The sequence below is a fragment of the Coenobita brevimanus genome, chromosome 16, assembly GCF_032717465.1.
Source record: "Coenobita brevimanus isolate Jiangsu-jjx chromosome 16, ASM3271746v2, whole genome shotgun sequence".
Classification (NCBI taxonomy): Eukaryota; Metazoa; Arthropoda; class Malacostraca; order Decapoda; family Coenobitidae; genus Coenobita; species Coenobita brevimanus.
Window position 1 is genome coordinate 29233184 of NC_136969.1, and position 17712 is coordinate 29250895.

The window sequence follows — 17712 nt, forward strand, 5'->3', positions numbered from 1 at the left end:
TGCTACTACTACTGTACTATTACTACTGTACTACTACTACTGTACTACTACTACTGCTACTACTACTACTATTACTACTACTACTACTACTACTATACTACTGTTACTACTACTACTACTACTACTGCTACTACTACAACTATTACCTCTATTAGTACTATTACTCTCACCACCACCACCACTACTACTACTACTACTACTAATAATAATAATAATAATAATAATAATAATAATACTTTGAGTTATACTGTTATTACAACTATTACTACTATGACTTACTGATACGACTGCTACTACTACTGCCACCACTGCTACTACTACAACTATCTCTCTATCTATTGCCAGACGCCTCAATCCGATTTGGGGTGGCCACAAACAAATCGCCTCCAAGTCACCCTGTCCCCCACCATCTCACTGCCCTGCTCCCAACTCACCCCCCTCTCTCATATACCTCTCCACCCCATCCCTCCATCTCATCCTCGGCCTCCCCCTCCCTCTTCCCCCCTCCACCTCACTCACATACACTCTCTTCATCAGTCTTTCACCCTCCATCCTCTCCACATGGCCAAACCACCTCAGTGTGTTCCTCATAACGCTTCCTATCACATCCACATCCACACCACAATGCTCCTTTATATCCTCATTCGTCAGCCTGTCTCTCCATGTGACTCCACAGGCTCCTCTTAAATAACTCATTTCCACTGCTCTCACTCTTGACTTGTGTATCCTGGAATATTAACCATTCACTTATGCCACCATTGCAATCATGTGGCTTTTACACTGGGAAACTAGCTTCTTTTATGGCACAATAATATTATTCTTTAATTCTTTCAAATCAGCATGCATATTGCAGGACTGGGTGCAGTTTCCATGTTTTCTGTGAATGCACATAAAAAAATCCACTTCTGCTTTATTTTATTCTTGCCACCTCCACAAGTACTGTTCCATCCCTCCTTAAGGTTTGTAAAATTATGTCATGAAACCCTTCAGTTCGATGCTATACTGTAATTTTAATTTTATTCACGCTACCTTCAGATGATTTGATTCAGCTCAGGATTGACCTCTAACAGTGAAGAGGTTAATGAAGGCTAACATGTATGTGACTGCTTCTAGAAAGAAACTAAATAAAAGAGAAAGAGATATCTGTGTATGATACACTTCTGAACCATAGCTGCTACCCACATTCTACCCCTCTATATGGCTGAAAAAAAACAAAAAAACATAGCCCTAGTTTCATGCCAAATGAAAGAAAGCTATTGGGAACTGAAAGCTTTACTAGACAAAATGAGTAACAATGTTATCGTGAACTGTTGTTTGTGCAACCTAGCAAAGCTTCGCATTACCACCTTACACTGGACAGAGGCCTTCATTTGATGTGAAACTTCGGCTCTGACTTCCCTCCAGCCAGGGATAGGATTTGAGGAGGAGCAGAAATGGTGGCTGGCAACTGCAAGGGTTAACTGTATGTAAGTAAACCTCTTCTCTCGGATAGTATGTTTTTTTATTATTTTCTTGCCAATACTAGATGACTTTATTCATCTTAGGACAGACCTTTGGTAGTGAATAGGTTAATGAAGGCTATATCTAATTCTCCAAATTCCAAAAATATCTTCAGAGCTGAATAAAATCATCTGGATATATTGGTAAAACAGTACAGTACAGAATATGTCATAGAAGTGAAGTGTAAAGATAAATTTTTCTTTCCACGTTCCAGATCATAGTGCCGCCACTCTCTGAACGAACCATTTTCGATGAAACATCCCTCTACACCCTGAAGGAATATCAAGAAAGTGGTGTTTGGCTCCCCAATGCAGACAAACGTCCAGAAGAGGGGATAAATGGAGAGCCCTTAGATGAAGAGATGTGGATAAATGAAATAAACACAGCTGAGAAGGAACTTCAAGATATGATTGAAGATTACACACGAGAGCAGTACTTTGCCGAGTATCGCAAAACAGGAATATTCCGGTAAGTCCATAGACTACCCTATATTTACTTTCTTTCTTTTCTTGTTTTTTGTGCAATCCTTGATAATAGATGGGAGAAAACATTACCATATATTTCACACATGACATTAAAGTGGCCATAATAAGTGGACTAAGAGTGGGGAGCTCACAACTACCTTCTTTTTGTGCAGTTTAAGGGTTACAGTATTACTGTGCCACTACCCAACACTTGTACAGTTTTTTTACATTCATTTTTATTTTTATTTTTATTTAGTTAGCATTCTTAGAAGAGATGTGTGGAAAAATGATACAGTATTACCAGTATACCCTTTCTTAATTGATGCCCTGTAAGATACTGTAGTCTGGTAGTTGTTACACCTTTCACATCATCTGAGGTTTCATTTACCTCATTTGATAAGCTTTACTAATTTTATTATAAATTCATTCTGTCCTGAATCATCTTCAGCATGTCAGGTATAATTAAAGATGAAGTTTGTCTAATGCAGTATTTCACCTGTTCCAAAGCACTTGTCTCATCTCTCTGCTTGTTACCATTCTGAAGCTGAGAGTGGCTTAGTATATTTCTCTTCCCATAGATGATTTTTTTTGGATTTGATGCATCAAAGTTGATATGGTGCACCAGAGGGGAAAGTGACATACATGCCTTATTTGTGAAACAGGGGCATAGGAAAAGTAGGTAAATTTTTGTTTCTTATACAGTGATTCTCTTTTCTTCGGTCCCACCATCCATGGCTTATACAGTAATCCCTGTAATACCTGGATGCCCAATTCCCGGACAATCCAATTTCTGGATATTTTGGGCCTGGGCCTTCAGAACCCAAAAATGGCCAAAAAACAAAAAAAATAAAAAATAAAATAAAAAATCCAAATTTTTTTCCCATCCGTAATTTGAAATTGGTGTGCGGCACCGAACACCTGTGTTTACACATGGCCCCTTCACCCCTTCCTACCTCCCCCCTCCCCAGTGACCACCTAACTACCATTGTGAGTAGATGCTCGTCACAATGGATGCTGCGTGTGCTCATTTTTGTGATTAAACAGTGAATAAACTGCAATACCTCACCACTAGACCACATTGGACTTTACAGTGTTGTGCAGTTTTAAGAAATAAGAATTTAGAGTGCTAAGGATTAAGTGTGGAGTGCAAACTGGCGGTTGAAACTGGCGTGGTGCAGTTAAGAAGAGAAAGTGCAGTGTTAAACAGTTATAACTCACAGTGCAAAGAATTAAGTGCAGCACAGCACTGGATTACAGTATGTGCTTCAAGAGCATTTTCACCACTGCCAGAGCCTTAGAGGAGGCGGCCACAGACATGCTGTGAGTACCCTGTACACTGCTAATTATTTTCCATACTCACTTCTAATTCCTCATTCTCTGGTTCCTTTTCATTTATTTCATGCTTTATGTCCATTATTGGTGTGAGTAGGGTCTTAAATAGGTGCTATGCATGTCTGGTAGGGAGTTATTTAGGTGGCTTTCAACGTTAGGCTGGGTTAGGGTCCATAAGTACCAGTCCATGAGACAGGGGCCCAATATCTGGACAAAACTAATTCCCGGACATGCCTTTGGCTCTATTACATCGGATATTGGAGGGATTACTGTAATTAGGACAGCCTGTGCATTCCTATTTCTCTTTCCTCACCATCCATAGCCTTTAATTACAGCTTCTCGTATGTTCTCGTTTTCCTTCCTCATTCCTTTTTCTCCATCCCCACCATCAGCCTTACATTAAGGACTGCTCTTACATGCCTTTTTATCCTTCCTCTTTCCTCACCATTAGGTTTACACTAGATATGCCCAAGGGAGCAAGTAGCCTTCGCCTTGATGTGACGTACAGAGACGAGAGCTCCCAAGCCTCTACCTCCGCTGTGGCCTATGCTCACTACCACGCAGAGAAGACGTAAGGCACAGCACCTGAGAATGTTATACTGTACTAGGGAGAGCATTGTATGTAATGGGTAATATGGGAAAGAGTGTTGCTGTTTAATCTTTCTTATTATTAATACAGTATTGTTATGTACTTATCTCACCTCTTCACTGTTTAATTTCATTCTCACCTAAGGTACATCCAAGTTACCTCCAGCACAGATGAGGCAAAGATTGGAGAATTTGTTGTTCTTCACGTTCGCACAAACTTCCATCTGACTCACTTTGTCTACATGGTATGTATTTTGTATATGCTGCATTTATTTTTTTATTCATTTATTCAGTTTAGTGAGTCACATTTAGTTGACTGAAAAAAGCTTTCCATTGGTCACTGGCAGGTTACATCAAAGGGGATTCTACTTTAAACAGCCACTGAGGTAGGATGAATCTAAAATTACTTCATTTATTACCGGCTGAAACTTCTATTTGATTTTAAAAGTGTTCCATCTGTCATTGGCAGTTTACATCAGAGGGGATGTTACTTTATGCAGCCACCAAGAATTGATTCTAAAAGTGATTTCTCTGTTATTTGCCAGGTTGCTGCAAAAGGGATGATACTTTACTCAGGCACTGAGGTGACAAATGGAGATGATGTGGTGACGCTGAGTCTTGCTGTGTCATCGTCAATGTCTCCTAGGTTTACTGTCATCGTTTATGCCACCACCATTGAGGGGGAGGTGTTGGCTGATGCACTGACTGTTCCAGTCAAAGTTTTTGGAACAATGGATGTGAGTGGACTTTTTATAGTCAGATACCTCAATCCTAGGTGTAGCCACAGACAAAAAGCATCCATGTCACCCTCTCTTTTGCCCTCAAGATATTCTCCCCACATCACATACTTCCCTCATTCATGTACAGGGTACCTCTCCATTCCATCCTACCACCTTATCCCCTATCACCTCCACTCCCTGTCTCTCTCTTTCCACGTCACATACATGCACTCTCCTAGTCGATGTCTTTGTTTCCAGTCTTTCTACACGGCCAAACTTTCTTTGCTTAGGTTTTATGGAGTATCTTTACCTACTAAACCACCAAGTGTTCATTTGATGCTCCCCTTAAATTTGTGAACCACGCATTCTTATGTATGGTGTTCACTTAGTTCTTGCTTAAAGGTGCTTTACTTGAAGTGAAATGCTGATGATTTAATATTTTTTTTTAACTACTTAAAGTAGCATTTTGCCAACATACATTCTAGACTTTAACCCATTCAATCAGATCTTGTACTTTTATTTTTACCCCTGCTGTTTCATAATGAATATATTTAACTTAGTGGAAACACCTTAAATTTGAGAGATTAAACTCTGTATAGCATTTATTGACCCCTCTAATACTAGAGTCCTTCCAAACTAGAATACAGTACAGGCATCTAATCATGGTTTGATAAAAATGAAAAAGAAGTCCTCAGATTAAAGGGATTAAGTGAGGACTGCCCTTACAGTACAGTCCTTTCACAGCTATTTAATACAGTACATGTTTTTACTTTTGCCTTTCCAGACAACAGTTCATTTTTATTTGAACTGCACTTTCTTTCCTCAGATCCGATTATCAGCCAATCAGCACAAGGACCACCTTAAAAAGACTGTAGAAATTGTAGCTGGGGCTCCTCCAGGCTCGTTTTATGCCTTAATTTGCCAGCGAGGATTGAATTATGTACGACAGCATCCCAATGCTCTCTCTCATTCTCGCATCATTGACCAACTTACTAAAATGGAACCGATGCAAAGGTGAGGAGAGTGAGAATTGAAACAAATAACATCTGGGAAATTCCTTTTTTTGGCTGAGAAAGCAAGGTACCCTACCATGCAGTAAGTCTTCTCCATACATTTCTTTTTTGACATTATGTTGTGGTATCAAGTCCACAGTACATTACCATAGAAAAAAAATCACATTAAATTTCTTTTGTTTCCTATAAATCTGATTTGTCAGTTTCAGTTTATAGTACCAATTGTATGGAAAAAGATGTGATATGGATCATATTCTAAAGACTACCTGTGTAGCATTTGATGAAGCAATTATTTGTGTGTGGAGATGTACATGACAAAGGATTCACCCTTTGTAATAGTAATATTAGCTGTAGCCCAATGTCCATTTGAAATGTGAACCCAGTGGACTGCAGGCTGAAGTTGCCCTCCTCTTGCAGTTCCTCATCCTCCTTTTTGAGGATAAGGAGGGAGCTGAGGGACATTCTATAACTAGAAAGGGAAGCTGCATGGTTACTGTTTATTGATGCTACTACATAAAAGGCATCCCTCTCTAGTATCTCACCCCTTGTATAATGTGGTAGTTGATGAGAGAATGAGTCTGTGAGGTACATCTAAAAAGAAAAATAATGCAAAAATGAAATGAGGTTGCTTTCTGCCAGAGATGTAGCCAGGATGTGAGGTGTAGCTAGGATTTCAAAAGTCTTGAATGATGTGTGAATGATCATATGGTCCATTTCATCACCACTCGAATGATAGCTATAACTTTGTTTTTAAATGTTTCTAGATGATTCACAGTGGGAATTATGATGAAGATGATGATGATGATGATAACGATGAGGGTAAATACTGTATACAGCATCTCTTTAAAGTTGACAGGCAGTGGACTGACTATATTTGCCAGATAATGTGAAGTAAATCTGTGAAGAAAATGTCAAAAAAATATCTGTATGCTAATTGTTAGGCCTGTGAGACTGAGTCAGGATTCCAGGGGGTTGGATAGTATGTCAGTGAGTGTCTGGCCCATTTAACTTGGCATGCTTGTGGTAATTCTACCTCTTTCATGATTTCTCTTTCCCTGTTTTCTGGACCCTAGTTTGCCCCATCCTTAGGCAAGAAAAAGAAGTAAGAATGATGTTGATACCAAAAATGACATCAAACACACAGCACATCTTGGTCTCTCTCTCTCTCTCTCTCCCCAGGACAGTTCATGGCGTGTTACACAGGTGGCGGGATGGTGAAGCAGCAGATCGCTTGATGTCTTTTCCAGCCTCTAGCTATGGGCGGGACACCCTGGGAATATTCCAGGATGCTGCGCTTATACTTCTCACTGATTCTGTAGTTCCTATCACGCCTGGCAGAGGTATAACAGTAGCCCCTAATCTAGGATGATGTATTTTTATTTTATTCTTGCTAACTCAAGACTGTTGTATTCAGTTTAAGACAGCAACTTAGTAGTGAAAGGAGTAATGAAGATTATTTAAGGCCATATCTATCCCCATCAATTTGGAAAATCTCTACTAAGTTGAATAATATCATCAGGTGGTAATGACAAGATAACTAAGTGTATATCCTCTTACTGCAGGGCTTACAACAGATGAGGGAGTGCACAATTTTTTAATGTCTTTTTTTTCCTGTTAACCCCTTCAGACCAAGACCATAACATTTATTTTAATTTTAGTATATCCGTAGTTTTTTATCCAATTCATAAGAAACCTCTTGTAGTGAAAAGGTTAATGAAAGCAACATCTGTCCCCTCCACTTTGAAAAATCTCTCCAAGCTGAATAATAATGTTTGGTTGTAACAGAATACTATAAATTTTTGCTACAATTAGTCATAAATAGCATTACTGTATCATTCTTGTTTCCACCCTCTTGTCAGCCCTAATTCTCTCCTATACTGCCTCATCACTAATTCCTTTGAAATTTCATTGATGAATTCTTTATAAGAACTAGCTATCTCTCCATCTATTGCCAGACGCCATAATCCCGCAAGGGGTGGCCATTTGACATTGAGTTATTTGTTTTACGGGGAGGGGCACTAACCCTCCACCAACCCACTTGTTGACACATAGGGAGCATGAATGGTTTGGTTATATGGTTACCACCCAGCATTGTAAATGGTTTCTTGGCTTACAGGAAACCATTTGACTTGTCACTCAATGTAAAGCCACCTGTAAAGGAAAGAAAAGCAATAAGAAGTGACAGGAAAGATGGGAGAAATAGGAAGAGAGGAGGGCAAGCACAGAAAAAGAATGATAAAGGCTACGGAAGCAGTAGGCAGCACTACATCAAGTGAGTGGATGATGGTCGCCACGACCTACCACTAATAAGAACTAGCACTTTTGAGAAAAGAAACATCAGCCAATGTTGTTATTATTATTATTATTATTATTATTATTATTATTATTATTATCCATCCTTCCATCCATCCATCCATCCATCCATCTATCCATCCTTCATGCAATCCTATGTTGCCCAATGAGGAGCTTGTTATCATTATTAAAAGTGTAAACTGATGGTTGTTGAGAGAAAAAATTATTCCCAGTGTGCTGTTAGTGTGAATGGAAAGAGACTTGAAATGATGAGAGAGTTTAAGGACCTGGGTGCAGTGACAGAAAAGAGTACAAAGGAAAGCAAACAGCAACAAACCTTATGGTCCTTTGGAGGCTGTTTGTAACAGAATAGGCTATGACTACGAGATCTAATTCTACAGTACATGCTGAAGGATAAGGAGAGTAAAGCAAGAAGGCTTCCCCCACCTCCAAACCCTCCAGTTAAAACTGGCAGGAAAAAGTGAGAAAAACCACCATGCATCATGGAAAAATTGATATGGAAATTTCATAGGCAAGACTGAAAAGGAAAAGTTACATTCTAAAACACTTTATCTATAAGCTACCTGTTTGAATAACCTGAAAGAGAAAGTAGTAAGTAAAATGAATAATCAAATAAGTAAATAATTAACGCATGACATAATGTACGGGTACGTTGAGTTAATGGGACTTCTGTAGACACAGAGTGGAAATTGCATAGTGTACAGTGTGGATGTTCAGGGGTGGTGCGGCAGCCTTGCCTGGCGCTTTTAAGGTAGGCAGCAATCAGTGAGGCCCCAGCTCCATTCACTTCACTGAGACAATGAACTTTCCCATGCGGGACAAGCACAAAAGTTACCTCCTGATCCAGTGACCCCTGGTACATTAAAAAAAATCCCAATGTTGGTCACTTAACTAACAGGGACCCTAAGTGATCCACAGCCCATCACAGGTCGAAAGTAAGAGTAGTGACCATTAACTTGGGGCTATCTGTGAGTATCCTAGTCAGTGCTTATACTATATTTGCATTTAATAAATTGATCCAGGCCTGGGGAAAAAAAAAAATTATATATACACAAGCATTTTACTCAGGAGTAAACATATTAAGCTGGGGGTTAGATGACGGATACTTATCCAAGCAACCTTTAAAGATTAGTACTATATTACAGTTTACCACATTGGAGGGCAATTTGTTCCATACATTTACAACCCTGTTAAAGAAGAAATGCATAGCTTCATGCAACTGGAATTGTTTACCAATTTTTTATACCCAGTGCAAAAGAAGTGGAAGGTAGAGTGGCACAGGAAAGGAAAGTGGCTGGTGCTATGAAGGCCTTAATAAGAAGTAGAAATCTGATTGTGGAGACTGCAAGAGGCTTGCATGAAGGAATTTTAGTGCCTACTTAAATGTATGGGTGTGAGATATGGTATCAGAATGAGGTCAGAAGTAAGAGCAGTAAAGATGGGACTGTCAAGGAATGTGAGTTGAATGCCGAGAGCGGATAGGATAAGGAGTAATGTGATTCATGAAAGATGCAGAATTGAAGAGAGCATGCTTAGATAGTATGGGTTTGTGGAGAGAATTGGTGTGAATAGAGTGGTAAGAATGGTATATCTTAGTGAGTTTGCAGGTGATTGGAAATATGATAGACGTAGAAGGTGGAGAGATTTTATAAATGAATGTGTAAGAAGGAGAAGTATAGGAACTAATGAGGCTAGTGAACTGACAAACAGTCGAGCCGGTTGGCGGAATTTTGTGTGGGGGAATGTATAATTAGGGTTCGGCACCCATTATGAATTGGACAGTCGTCTGATTGACTTCTGTCAGATAGGTGAGTTTGAAGCTACATGCAGAATGTTTTTTTGCCTCTTGATAGGAATTAGGATTCTGGGAGCTTGAATGGTGAGTAGATAAGAGTGTGGCTCATTCATCTGGACAAATTATTGGTTAGTATCTCATTCTGTCAGTTTTTTTCTGGCTCCCTAGACCCTGCCTCATCTAACCTTGGGGTGGGAAAAGAGGTCTGGATGATGATTATGACAATTAAATGCCCTTTAACAGGTCGAATTTGTGATTCCTCCCGTGGTTTTCTGGAATGTGGAGATGGCTTCTGTTTCCACCACCGCCAGCTCTGTGATGGGGTGAACAACTGTGTTGATGGGTCAGATGAACTTGGATGTGAGTTGACTATTTAATCGTCAGGTTTTCAAGTTATTGCTGGAATAATTTTTAAGGACTGGAGTGAAGATTCATATTCATGGTGTATAACACTTGCATTCAGCACATTCATGGCAGTCATCACAAGTCCAGTGATGCCTGAGTTGTGTTCAGATGTCAGTATCTGTGTCTGTTTATCTATAGTCAAGTACCATAATCCTGGAAGGGATGGCCACAAGCAAATAAACCCAGTCCTCCACCATTAGGCTGCCCTTTCTCCAGCTTGAACCACCCTAACTCTTGTACCTCTCCACCCCATCCCTCCATCTCATCATCAGCCTCCCTGTCCCTCTTAACCTCACTTACATACACTCTCCCAGTCAGTCACTCATTCTCCATTCTCCATTGACCAAGGTCTCAAATATCCTCTAACACATTCTAGCACATCCACATCAACACTGCACTGCTCCTTAACCTCTGCATATTTCTGTCTGTCTCTCCACATAACTCCAAATGCTTACTCAGATAGCTTATTCTCACTCTTCCTAATACTGACTAGTGTCCTTTTAATAGATATAGGCCATTAGTGTTAAGCTTATTATTTAACTCTTTTATAGTAAGCTGCATCAAAATCATGAATATCGGTAAACCTCTTTAAAGGGAATTGTCAGCACTAAAAACTGAGTAAGTTCTACAATACATTTATGGAATTTAAATATAACAATTCCTAAATATATTAGTTAATTGAGCATTCGATATGCTTTTATATTCAATGAATCTCACCTGTTCTAGCAGGAAAATTTATACTTCTGGCAATTATAACAACCATGTTAATCATACCTTGTGATCAGAGAGGAAATTGATACATGTATGTGTTCATTGCCTTAATAGGTCATTATTAAATACCTGACAGAGTGCCTTAGTATGTCTTCCTTTTAAACAAGTGTTCTATAATAATGGATTACAGTGTTTAATAATCATATAACTAAGGCTGCAAACCAGACCATAGACATCGTGCACTTATAAATTCAAAATAATGAGACTACATTACTGTACTGTGTTGCAGTCTTGAAGTAAATTGCAGAAGGGACAGGCTTACTGACAAGATTTAAAATTGATGTAAGAGGAGCACTGAACCAGAGTACAGTAATTTTTTTATGATGCATATGACTATTAATGTCTGTAATGAAATATTTCTTTTCTGTACACTTCCTGGTTCCTCTGTGTATTACTCTATATTATTTTTTCAGTGCCATAACATGACTTTTTAGTTTTGTCCTTTTCAGTAGCTATCTTTCACAATATAATGAACATCTAAATACATTTTTAAAATATCCAAAGTTATTACCCTGTACTAGATAATGAGTGGTAGTTCTGTTTTGTCTGAACCAGTCACAGTTCTGCTTAATGCATTGGTGACAATCATGGATGAATTTTGAAGTGACAAATATACTAAGATTAGGGCTGAAAACAATGCAGTATACCCAAGTTAGATCCAGAGGATGTGCCATTCATAGCTAAACTAGGTTAGCTAGGATTGGTTGGGTGCTATATTTGCAACCTTTAAACCTGAAAGGATACCCACTTTAGGTTGGTAAATCTGCATTAACAATAACATTCTTGCTTTTGTTGTACACAGTTTGAAAGAGAAGCACCATATTAAAAAAATTGTTGTACTTGATGAAATAATGCTGCAGCAAAAAAAAAATCTGACAAAACTCAGTTCTGGCGACTTGTAAAGTTTTACTATTACTCATCTGTTATTGTTTAAGTTAGTTAACAAGTTCAGTGTCTTGTAAGTACAAGCCACCCTTGTTGCAGGTGGAGATTAGCTGTCCTCCCATAGGAGAGACATCTCACTTGAAGTACCGTACAGGACAACTGACATTTTATATATCATATCCAGGTGAGATTTTTGATGTGATAATACAGCAGCACCAAAATTACTTGTAAATTTAATTATTTTGTCATGTACAGTACTTTGTGATATTCATAGCTCAAGGATGTACATCATTTTTAGCACTGATAATTCCCTTTATACTCTATATTTGTAACCCCGTACAGTACCTGGAATATCTTTAATTTACAGATTGTACTTGTGTTTCATGCCAGTTACAACAGTGCTTATAACACATGTGTTTACTCACTTTTGATTTATCCTTTGACCGGTAACTTTCAGTATCTGGATTATTGTTATTTTTCTGTTATTGTTGTGCAGAATTCACTGTGACTCTTATATTTCATTCCTCCTTCCACCCACTACAGGTGATCCTCTCTACAAGGACTTCCCACCGGATCATGACAAACAGAAGGGTAATATTGTATTTGCTTGCTGTAAAAGGAGGTGGAGACTAAAACACCTTAATTTGTTCTAACTTTACAAAGATCCCACACTTCTTTCAGCTCAGTGGATGACCAGGTGTAGTCAGAGTAGTAGGCTGATTTGACTGATGAGCAAGGAGACTCATCTGGGCCTCGTAACTAATACTCGTTGAATTTCATGTTGTCATGTCTCAGAATGCAAGTTGTGGGAGTGGTCCAGTTCTGGAGGTGAAAACAAACTGACTGTAGCTTCTTTCATTACCATCTTTACCCCTGTACGGTTGTTGACTTTATACACGGGTTTTATTCGCCCGTGTAGAGTACAACTCTCATGTGTGGGGAGGCTCCCCACATACAGCTCTTCTCAATAGGGTGGAGTCAGAGGCTTTTCGTCTCATTAACTGTCCTCCTCTTACTGGCTCCCTTCAACCTCTGTCTCTTTGCCGCACTGTTGCATCTTCATCTCTTTTCTATCGCTGCTTCAATGGTCTCTTCTCCTCTGAACTGTCTGCTTGCTTCCCTCCACTTGTATAACAGGTGCATAGCACCTGTCTAGCAACAAACTCTCATCCCATTTCTGTCCAACTCTTTAATGCAAGAGCTAACCGTTACTCCCAGTCCTTTATTTATGCAACAGGTCAACTCTGGAACTGTCTTCCTCTGTCAATATTTCCTGCTTCCTGTGATCTCTGGTCTTTCAAACGCAGTGTGTCCAGGCATCTCGAAATGATCGATTCTTGAATTTGGCTCTCTTCTGTATTGTTTTTGTTTCTTTCTTGGACGGATCAGTTTGCAGGCTCCTGGCCTTTTGTTCCTTCTTCCTTGCATTAAAAAAAAAAAAAATCTTCTACATTGCAAGAACTATGAGGCTGAGCAAATGGAGAGAATGTTTTACATCTGTGCTAGTTACTTTTAAGTACAGTATAAGTTTAGGGCCATATTGTTAAAACTGAGAGTGCCAAGGTTAAGACTACCCTCAGTATTTTATGACCATTTCTGAAGCTTTTGATGATGATGATAGAATATGTCTGATCATTATGTGTCATTGTTGCCCACACTGTAATGTGAGATGTAGGCTGATCTTACCTAAGAATTGTAAATGTTCTGTAAATGAAGATAAAAAATTATAGGCTTCCTTAAACTTTTGGTCACACAGTTTCGGTAACACAGAACAGCCATAAGCTGTATTTGTTGACTAGTGCAGAGTTGAAAATTAAGCCAGGTATAGAAAGTATTACAGTACTAAGGTCTTCAACTGAGTTGGTTTGGACATCTGGAAATATTTAGGGAGCTCATTTTGTAAGGGGGTTGTAAGAAGATAATGGGAGAATATTTTAGGAAAACGTGGCATGAAGTGCTGACTGGTGATCATATACATATATATATAAAGATTAGGTAGGCAAGAGATCATTCAGAAGTGGGGAGGTGCCATGTGGTGAACCATGGCTTACATATATATAACTGCTAAAGACCATAATTTGTTGCTTCGGTCTCCTATATTATTACTTATATTCTCTGTGCTGTTTTCTTTCTGCTTCACAACTACAGAACAGGTAATTCTCATTCAGTTTGGCTTGGAATCAAATTGTGTTATGTTGAGTATATAATTAGTAAAAGACTACTATATTTTATTTTAAGCTAAACAACAAGAAATTATTGGTGCAGTACATGCCTTTACTTTGTCAGCAGTGAAGTTGTTTCACTAATTTAGTTCTCATACAGTAATTCTTCACTAAAGTGTAAAAATTAATTAAATGTATTTAGCATAACAAATTTGCGAGATGTTGGTTAATTCTTCAGGTTTTTACTTTTTAACAGATCCACTTGCCTTGACATCTGATACGCTGTTTCGATTGTTCCGTACTCAGTTCATCCTGGATATATTTGACGAGGAAGATGTGAATTGGTGCAATGCAGAACTGTGGATTGGTATGTTGTGATTTTGATATGTATGGATTGCTTCTTTGTGTTATAATATGTATGTGATATTATGGTGTAACTACTGTCTTCCAGTTATGCACTACCTGTACATTTTGCATGTTGGGTCAAGTGTTGTAAGGCATTGAGTTTCATCTTTAACCCCTTCAGTCTGAGGATGCCATCTGTAATCTATTCTTGCTGCTGCTGTATAGTTTTTTGAAGTTTATAACATCCCCCTGTAGTACAGCACTTCATCCTAAGGTGGGGAGAAAGTCCATGATGATGATGATGATGATAAGAGTAGAGGCCCTCTTCCTCCCTGTGAATCGAAGGGGACAGCGAAGTTATACGTAACCTCTCCATTTTGAAAGTCTATTCTAAAGTGAATAGAATTGTCTGGAGATAGCAGTACTAATCATCATCATCATCATCATCATATCATCCTGTCCTCATTTTGCCCACCTAAGGATGGGGGTAAGGTACAGTCCAGAACACAAGGAAAAATAAAAACACAATAGAGGGTAAACTGATCAACAGCATGGTCACTGAAAAGAGGTACACACTAATTCACCCTTCAAACTCTCAGAATCCTGACTCCACCTCACAGGTATGACCATGTGTGCATGAGATAGTAAGAATACAAAGTAAATATTAGTCATATGATTAAGAGAATTAAGTTGACTATTTCTGTCAGGCCATAGAGGTCAAGAGGAGATGCAGAGAGAATTAGCCAAGACTGTGGAGGACTGGGTGTTGGATGCCTATGCACTGCACCCAGATTATGGATTAGCTTTTACATCGGAACCATTGTATGTGAGTATACTGATTTGTTATAGTTCACTTATAACTTAGTTGAGTTTTTCATCCTTTTATTGTTTATTTCACATAGCTCAGTGGCAGAAAAAAAAAAAAAAAGACAGTGGTAAGGCTCTGTATACTACTCTCCGTATCAGTCCTTTGTAACTGGCACCATACAGGTATTGTTATGTTAATTTCTTGTTACAACTCAGCATTCAAGATGGAGAGATGACTGTGTTAGACCATATTAAAGTGAAAAGATTCTTGTATGCCTGTTTTTCTCCTTCACTGATTCAAATTCCATAGCAACAGAAACCTAAAGTAATATCTCAGACACTAGATGCCTTACAGTAAATACATGTACTTGATTACCTCTGGTTCACCAACATCCTATAAAAAAATTTCAGGGCTTTGTATCAGTAATGTGGTATTTGTAGTATAGATGATTCAGTATTCACCTGTCAAATTTATTTGGTATGAAATATAAAGGAACAATACAGAACTTTATTATTTGCAGTACTTGAACTTGTCTGTGAATGAAGTGACTATTGTTTGCTTTGAATGCAAAATGAAATTAGTGTATCTGTTCTGCATTCCACAGAAAATGAACCTATGTATTACCTCAAACATTTCCCCCTCCACAGTACAGTACGGACCCTCCCTTCTATATGTTGGCTGAGGGGCCGTCGGTGTGCCGAAGAGGAGAACAGGTGAGACTTAATATATCTATTTATTATTATGGCCACCACATCCAAGATTAAGGCACCTGGCTATAGACAGATAGATAGTTAAAGATATTTTGTGGTATTCAAGGTACCTACAGACAGTTTTATTTAGCTCAGGAATGACCTCTTTTATAACTTCTTTTCATTCATTCATTTTATTATAATGCTTTATACAGTATATACCTCTATATCTCATCCATTTTCACCTGATGGCAACGTTTCATGTTACATGATCTCTGGGAGCATATCTGTACAATCCCCGTGATGCTGAGATCATTTTGTAGAACTTGATTCAAAGTCTTTTTAAGTCTGCATCAGACTGTAGACCTTTTCACTCAGTTTTCATCCTCCATTCTCTCCACATGTCCAAACCACCTCAATCTCCACCTGCACATTGCACCACCAATTCCTTCAAATCCCACGATTTCTTCATGGTCACCCCCTCTGGGATTAATGCATCTGGCCTTAGATAGTTACAGTACATCTAGATCCTTCCCACTATAACTGTCTTAATGGGAGGTAAGGTGCAGAACAAAACAGGATGGAAGAGTGCTATCAAGTGATATCATCTGGTGCAACACTGAAAACAGATGTAAAACAGAAAGTGAAAATACTGTAATGAAGTATTGCTAGAATGATGATTATATTGTTGTTTTGTTTGCAAAGGAAACAAGGTCATGATGATGATGGTGATGATGTTTTGTGTCATTATTTCACTTCTTGTTATGCATCTCTCCTACTCCAGGTTTCCATCCGTCTCCTTATGTACAACATGGTTCAGATCACCCTCCAAGCCCTGATAGTTCTACATGATAGCGATGACTACAAGTTTGTACATGTGGAGGAGGGAGGAGAAGTACAGCACTATAGTCCCAGGCTATCAGGTGGCGAACATCAGCATTTAGTCTTTGTGAGTAAAGTGCATTTCAGCTCATTTAATATGATGTTGTCTTTTTATCATTCTGATTATAACATCCCATCTGAATTTAATTTCACACCATATTGTACATTAAACTCTGCCTGAATGGTTTCTCGCTTGTATAATTATTGCTGTCTATTTGCCTTCTCTCTTTTCATTTTTTTTTACTCCATATATATATATTGTTGTCCATTTGTTTTCTCACTTCTCATGTAATTTTTTTTTTTTTTTTTTTTCTTTTATTCACCTTCATTTGTTCTCACTGTAACCTCTACCAAGCAGATTTTTTGTAAGGTAGTTTACCACCCCAAAGTCACTTTTTTATAACCAGTGTTAATTTTACCTAACATGAGGCTTGCAACTTGGCCTGTGCAGGCCTTCATTGTGCCTCATATAAGGTCTGTAGCTGGGCAAGGGTTAATCCAAGGTTGCTCTGTCTTCACAATAGGTTCCACTTGAAAGTCTCAAAGTTTACCCTCTTTCCTCTTCTTATACAATCTTTTTTTTTTCTCCTTTGCAACCTTATGGTATCTTCTCTCACTTTAGCCCCAGACTATTCCTTCTTCTCAACAGATTCCACCAGAGGGTATTAAGGAAGTTATTCTGCCTCTGGCCATCACCAAGCAGTCAGGAACGGTAGAAGTGGTTATGGATGCCCTAACACAGGTCCGGAAAGACACCGAGACATGGGAGATCGAGGTTATGGTGAGTGTTTGTGAGATTTTTTAATCACTGTTTAATTTTAAGTGTTAGCCAACAAATGGACACCAAGTGGTTCATTAAGTTAAGGCTCTCCAGTCAGATATAATTCATAAGAGCTTAAGTCCTAGGAGTGGTTTGGGTTGGTGCTCACATAATTTTGGTCAAGGGCAAGTGATTTAATTCTTGTCTTTAATGTGTAGCGGCCTAGCCCTGGGTCCCTATATTCTTGGTGGGGCAATATGAGATTTGATGATGGGTGAATG

At 38.7% G+C, this 17712-nt stretch overlaps 1 protein-coding gene across 1 annotated transcript in view; it reads left to right on the forward strand.

The window, feature by feature from the left end:
• Nucleotides 1-17712, forward strand: part of LOC145391032 (CD109 antigen-like) — a 96866-nt gene that overhangs the window by 46721 nt on the left and 32433 nt on the right. The window contains exons 12-24 of the mRNA XM_080265764.1: nt 1715-1968; nt 3748-3867; nt 4030-4129; nt 4430-4621; nt 5430-5617; nt 6796-6956; nt 9968-10084; nt 12329-12376; nt 14204-14314; nt 15000-15118; nt 15748-15813; nt 16574-16738; nt 17321-17452. Coding sequence (XP_080121890.1) covers nt 1715-1968; nt 3748-3867; nt 4030-4129; nt 4430-4621; nt 5430-5617; nt 6796-6956; nt 9968-10084; nt 12329-12376; nt 14204-14314; nt 15000-15118; nt 15748-15813; nt 16574-16738; nt 17321-17452 — 1773 coding nt within the window. The remainder of the gene's footprint in view (nt 1-1714; nt 1969-3747; nt 3868-4029; nt 4130-4429; nt 4622-5429; nt 5618-6795; nt 6957-9967; nt 10085-12328; nt 12377-14203; nt 14315-14999; nt 15119-15747; nt 15814-16573; nt 16739-17320; nt 17453-17712) is intronic.